The 6,734-nt window shown below is 43.9% G+C and overlaps 1 protein-coding gene across 1 annotated transcript; it reads left to right on the top strand.

The window, feature by feature from the left end:
- Nucleotides 1-3,154: 3,154 nt before the first annotated feature.
- LOC142951712 (zinc finger protein 503-like) lies at nucleotides 3,155-5,387 on the top strand. The gene is made up of 2 exons (XM_076093441.1): nucleotides 3,155-3,409; nucleotides 3,960-5,387. The coding sequence occupies exons 1-2, from the start codon at nucleotides 3,155-3,157 to the stop codon at nucleotides 5,385-5,387; spliced, it is 1,683 nt and encodes a 560-aa protein (XP_075949556.1).
- The last annotated feature ends 1,347 nt before the right edge of the window (nucleotides 5,388-6,734 follow it).

Here is a 6,734-nt window from a genome sequence, read left to right as displayed (position 1 = left end):
CGATCCAGGCCTCTGCGCCAGGACCTGACAGGTCAAGAAAGCGGCATGAAACAATAGCGCCTTCTAACCATCATCTCCCCTTTTTACCTGTCAGATCCAGTCGGCCTGTCTGGCTGCTGACGTGGCGCGCCCGGCGCCGGCTGACACGAGGTGAATTTTCACGTCATGTCGAGGGAATTTCGTATTCCATTTGCTCGACGTTATAATGCAGCATTTATCTACCTTTTTTTCAAAGCTATACGTCGAGGGCTTTTGCACCCGACTTTTGATTATTTTTCAGTTACATGTCCTTTGTGATGTTTTTGATGTGCACGTGGAAGTCGGGAGAGGAGAATAATCATAAGAGAGCAGTGACTTACCTTCATACTGTCCGCTGCTGCCTGGAAAAAGAAAAGCAGAGTTCACCAAAACATCACTTTTACATTTCATCATTTGGTTAGTTATCATTTCATAGAAAAAATACTGACAAAAGTTCAACATTTTATTCAAAACAGAGTTAAGTATCGTATACATGCATTTGTGCAATCAACCCTGCAGTAACCATTCTACTTGCAGAGCTAAATTATACAACACACACACTATACAACAGCCATAAAAGCAGCTCCTGTCACTGCGACTCTAACTGCAATTATTTTCAATAATTGAACAACTCCAACAATAAATTGTGAAGTTGTGTCCAACATACGTATGGTACCTTAAGGCATTACTGTACATAGAATCAAGAGTAAAAGTTAAACTAAATGCTGGAGGATAATATCAACCACCATTTCAGCTCACTATATTTTATATGAACCTTAATAAAATCAAAGAAAACACAAAAATATAACTTTGCCCTTTTCAAGAACTGAATTAACATTCTGGAAATGATTTATAGTTTTTGCCATCCTGTATGGCGTTTGTTTTTGTTTATCATTTTGTATTTTCTTTGGCTAAGGACAAGGGTAAAGATAAGGACAGTCAATGGACCACAGCATAACTCTGTACAACAAATTAAATAGAACAGAACACGTTTTTCAAGGGCCATTACCTACAATGTGTCTAATGAACACATTTTTCATAAATAGAAAACCTCATTTCTAGGGGCTGAAAATGTTACATTTTGGATATTGGTACCCAACTGCCCATAGAGTGAGCCTAATAAAGAAACTTTGCATGTTGCAAAAAGGATTCAGTGAACCTTAACTTAGTTTATTCTCCTTTTCTAATTTGCAGAAGTTTGAGTTATGCCACTTTTTTCTGAATTCATGACTAAATGTGATCTCTAAGGGACTTTCAAAGAAAAACAAGACTAAATCCTTTGATTAAAATGTTAATCCTTGATCTTGAAATGTAAAGCCCAGAATAGAGGCTTGTTTTTATGTATAATCACCTACATGAGGTACCCAACCCTGCTTGTAAATGGTTGTGTTTGCACGGACTCTGGGTGATTCATAAATGTGTCCTTGTGTGAAATACTAGCAGGAGATTTCAAGCTTTCTGTTTAAAAGTAATGAATTACGGCGGCGAAAAAATGTGCAGCCATTTAAGGATAAAGCCGAGAATTTGGTGTCTGCCGCAGCGAGCCATCCATCACGTCCACAATAAAGGAGTTTTTGCCTGACGGTCAAAATTTATGGTCGCCCTTCTCTGCCCTAATAACTCAAAGCGTTGTGTCAGAGCTTGACAGCCGTTGCCGAAAACAGCACCCCTGTTATCAATCAAAAAACACTTGCATATGTTTAACTTTCGCCTGATCAGCAAGACATTTATAGGCTATTGAGTAATAAGATAAGTGGGTCTATTTCGATGGGAAGAAATGTGGAAGCTTTAAATGATTAATGGCAGCCACAAGAGGGTTTTTTCAGCGTTCTTGGAATAAAAAGAAATCATTTTTGGCTCGAGTGTGGAGGAATATTTTTAATCTAAAAGACAAAAAAGACTTAAATAGATGTCTGTAGCAGAATTAGGGCTCCGCAAAAATGCCTCAGAGCTTATCTCCAATTAAACAAATCATAGTTTTGAGTTTTACCAGACCAGGCAGACTAACATGCCTAAATTATGACGGAGCAGTGAGGGAGAGACACATCACTTCTTAACTCCACTTCTCATGGATTCACTCTACAGTAGTTGACCTGAATATGACTAAGAAGAGGCAAACAAAAAGCTACAGACAGCTGACAGATAGCTGGCGTGCAGGACAAGGAACTGACAGATGACAGGCGGCATGATTGAGAGGAGAAAGTTGAAATGTGAAACATGCCGATGGTTATCAGTGCACGTTGGGGTCAATGTCTGACCAGAAACGCCATCAGTTAGTTGTATTTATTTAGGGTCAAAGTACTACTTTAATGAGTCACTATGGTGCAAAGATGACCTGCTCTTTGTAAAATATTTGCAAAAGAGACAATCAGATGGGCTTGAACTGCCGTTTCCTGATTGCAGTGTTCAAATACTATCTACTCAAAATGACTTACTTGAAGTTAGAAAAAGGAGTGTAAATGCACTATAGTTTGGGTCAGAGGGGTCAATTTGCCCTATATCCCTACAATAAAAGCATGTCGGACTCACATGGAACACATTGCGTGAATTAGCATGTATCTTGTCCTCACTTGGAAAAATAAGTTGTGGTCGTTTTTATATCCCCATGTTAACCTGGTCCACCTTTTCCCAAACCCACACATGCTGCAAGGGCGGCGCATGCAACGAAGCGCCAATTACGCAAAGACTCATATAAAAACTCGAAATTATAAGCGCTCGGAGTGGGTGAAATGTGAAACACGCACGTATGACGGGGGGGGGGGGGGGGGGGTGTCACATTCACTCGAGCCTTCGTTCACCTCGGGATCTCTTTTTGATTGGGAGGCGGCAACGGCTGTGATCTGCGGACTAATTCTGATGCTGCTTGAGAGGAGGCGGAGTGATCTCTCCTGCCTACTATACCACGTAAACCGAGTCCGCTCTCGGACCCACAGCCACACTGTCAGAGCGACGCCAGGGATGAAGCAACGCGGCTGTGATACGCACGGATTCTGCTCCAACACTCCGCGTCTCTTTTGAGGATTTAACATCGTTTATTTTCTCTTTGGCAAAGGCTTTTAACCGTCTGACGAATTTGAGTAGTGGCTTTATTTACCCCACACATGTATTTCCTAACCATTTCCACGAGAATTGGGTCATGATCACATCGCCCACGGTCTCCGTCCTGAGAAATAGCACGAATCCAGCGTGGGAGAGCGGCTCCTCGGGGGAGAGGGGCGCAGTGAAGATCAGCCAGCTATTCATCCACAACTCAGTCTCTCCTGCAGACCCTTCTCGCCAAGCCAGTCGTCTCCCCATCAAGGTTTTGAAAATGCTTACCGCTCGGTCAGGACACATTTTACACCCGGAGTACCTTCAGCCTTTACCGTCCACTCCTATCAGTCCCATCGAGGTAAGAACTAACACGGTGTTTGTGAAAAGGTTTGCGCACACGGGCGTGATTTCGCTAGATATCAAACTGAAAAGTGTTTCACTGTTGAATCACTTCCAAAGCCTCAAACCCGCTATTATAGTTTGATATATTTTTGTCGGGACAAATTGGGGGAAATCAATATGTTATGTATACATATATTCAATACGGTAAAGTAATAGCCCTCTCATTAGATTTTCAGACCTAATATCCGAGTTCATGTGTGACATTTTCGTGTTCTGCGTTAAAATGATAAACTGAAATGTAATAACCTTGTTGTATAAAATTAATTTCCGTGTTTGTAATGTCATTTTCGACATGTGGCAGTTCAGCCTTATCTTCTATCTCATGTAGATCAGCTCTGTGTGTACGCTGCCATTTACACGGAGTTGTTTTGAGTTTTATCCCGAGATAAGTTCATGCGCAATGCGTAAACTACGCGTAACAGTCCGATGTGCGTATTTACCACAAAACATAATATGTCCACGTGCTTTTGTGAATCTTATTAATTATGTTGTGTCTTATTTCGCAGCTGGATGCCAAGAAAAGTCCGCTGGCTCTTTTGGCCCAAACGTGCTCTCAGATCGGCAAACCGGACCCGCCGTCCTCCTCCAAGTCCTCTGTGACCTCCAATGGATCTAGTGACAAGGAGACCAAATCCGGTCCGCTAAAAATGAGCGACATCGGAGCCGACGACAAATCTAGCTTCAAACCTTACTCCAAATCGTCGGAAAAGAAGGACTCGAGCAGCAGCCACAGTGGAGATAAAAACAGTTTCCGAGTGCCTAGCGCCACCTGCCAGCCGTTCACCCCCAGGACAGGCAGCCCCAGCTCCTGCACCTCAGTCTCTCCTCTGCCGGCTGACGGCAAAGCGGGGGACAAGGAGGAAAAGAAGGAGTCTGATAGCAATAAAAGCAGTACGACAGATAATAATGGCAGCCATAGGATAAGTGGAATTACGTCTGACGGCAGCCCACACCAGGAGAACACATCTGGATCCAAGACTGGTACATCAGACTCTCCATCTGTCACCTCATCATCCTCCGTTCTCAGCTCTGGACTGGTGGCCCCCGTTTCCCCATACAAGCCCGGTCATACAGTTTTCCCCATGCCACCTGCTGGTATTTCCTATCCCGGAAGTTTGGCGGGTGCCTATGCAGGTTACCCGCAGCAGTTCCTCCCTCATGGAATGACCCTTGACCCCACCAAATCCAGCAGCCAGCTGTTAAGTGCACAGTACGCTGCTGCCAGCTCGCTGGGTTGCAGCAAAGGAACGAGTCCCTTAGCTGGATCATCACCGCCATCTCTAATGTCTGCAAGTCTGTGTCGAGACCCCTACTGCCTGAGCTACCACTGCACGAGCCACTTGTCCGCTGCATCCAGCGCTAACTGCGCACATGACTCTGCGGCGGCTGCTGCTGCTGCCGCGCTCAAATCTGGATACCCGCTCATGTACCAGACGCACCCGTTACACGGCGTGCACCACTCGGCCCCGTCTTTCAGCGGACATCCCTTATATCCTTACGGGTTTATACTTCCCAATGATCCCCTGCCGCACATATGTAACTGGGTTTCTGCTAACGGACCTTGCGATAAGCGCTTTTCCTCCTCCGAGGAGCTTCTCGGCCACTTGCGGACTCACACGGCTTTTGCCGGCACGGAGAAGTTGATATCCGGGTACCCCGGGTCATCTTCTCTCGCCAACGCCGCCGCGGCCGCTGCAATGGCTTGTCACATGCACATGCCTCATAATGGCAGTCCCGGCAGCCCCGGGACTCTGACCCTCAGGGGGCCCCATCACCCCCTCGGACTGAGCAGCCGCTATCACCCTTATTCAAAGAGCCCCATGCACACACCCGGGGCCCCGGTGCCGATGCCCGCGGCCACGGGGGCATATTATTCCCCGTACGCCTTTTATGGACAAAGACTGACAACAGCCTCGGCCTTAGGATACCAGTAGAGTCAAAGAATTATACATTTATAAAAGCAGATTTAGGCCCAATGAGTTTTATATTGTACTTCATGCAGGGACTGGATCCATGTGGGGATCAGTGTATTTATTTGCGATAGCTTCAAGCGTGACTAAAATAAAAAATAATATAACTTTGAAGACTCAATGTGCATTATTTTACACAGGAGAGAGTATTGCTTTGTTTACCTGCTGTGCATTGACAAGTTATTTTTGTGCAGATCGAAATGGGACTTCAAATAATGTGGATTTTATTTATTTATTGCTGAATCAACCAAGTCTTGCACACGTCACTGTAATCCTACCTCACTCAGACGGGTTAGCAGGCCGCCGGTGCTGAGTGATATGACAGAAAGATGGACGTGGAAAATCAATCAGAGCAGCTTCTTCAGAATTGTCATCGATATATTTTGTGGGGAGCGAAAGCTTTCATGAAGCCCGTTTTTTTTAGGTCAAATCAGACCAAGTTTTTATAAGAGGAATTTATCATTTATTTTTGTATCCAGTTTTGGGGCATTAATTTGGCTGTGCAATAATATTGAACTGTGTTTTTTTTTTTTTAATCAAACATATATAACATTTTATTATTTTATCCATTTAGTCCAGATTTAGTTTGTGAGGCTGCGGAAAATTATTGGGGACAGTCATGGCGAAATTTCTCATTTTCTCAAAACTCGTTTCATTTTATTGATAACCTTGGTTTTGGTGTTGCATGAGGACGATAATAGGTTTTACAAAGGGCCTACAGGTAAAGAACTAATTATGTAATTGCAAATCCTTTGGATGTTTTTATATATTAATATAAGTTAGTGAAGCTTCTAGGAATGTTTTTTAACCTTATGGTGACAAGAGGATGAGACCACTTACAGGCCTTGGTGCTGTATACAGCATGTATGCGCGCGCGTGTGTGTGTGTGTGTGTTCAGATGCATTATCTCTTGGGCTCATCAAAACGTGCTGAATCTTCTCAATTACGAGGTCATGGATTATTGTTTCATTAACAAAGACAATCAGTGAGGAGCTCGCTAAACAAAGATTTACGATGACACCAGATGCGGGACGTTTCCACAGCTTTTGTGATCGCTGTAATGAAGCCACGAAGCAGAGAACATGAAATAAAGCAAGGCCTCATCAGCCCCTTAAAACAAATCAACTAAATCAAGCAAACGGTGTTATTATCCCTCCTCAGTAAATCAGGCAGTTCTCCAGCAATAAAATCACCATCATTAATGGTCAGATGTCATATTCTTCAAATCCACCCATCCTTCATGTAAATGAGTCCCAAACATAGCTCAGTGATAGATGGTAATAAAGCTCCTAACCTACAACTCAGCACTGC

Source organism: Anarhichas minor, unplaced genomic scaffold (genome assembly GCF_050575085.1).
Source record: "Anarhichas minor isolate MPS153535 unplaced genomic scaffold, ASM5057508v1 ptg000017l, whole genome shotgun sequence".
NCBI lineage: Eukaryota > Metazoa > Chordata > Actinopteri > Perciformes > Anarhichadidae > Anarhichas > Anarhichas minor.
The sequence above is the reverse complement of the archived record's forward strand: the minus strand, read 5'-3'. Positions and strand labels throughout refer to the sequence as shown.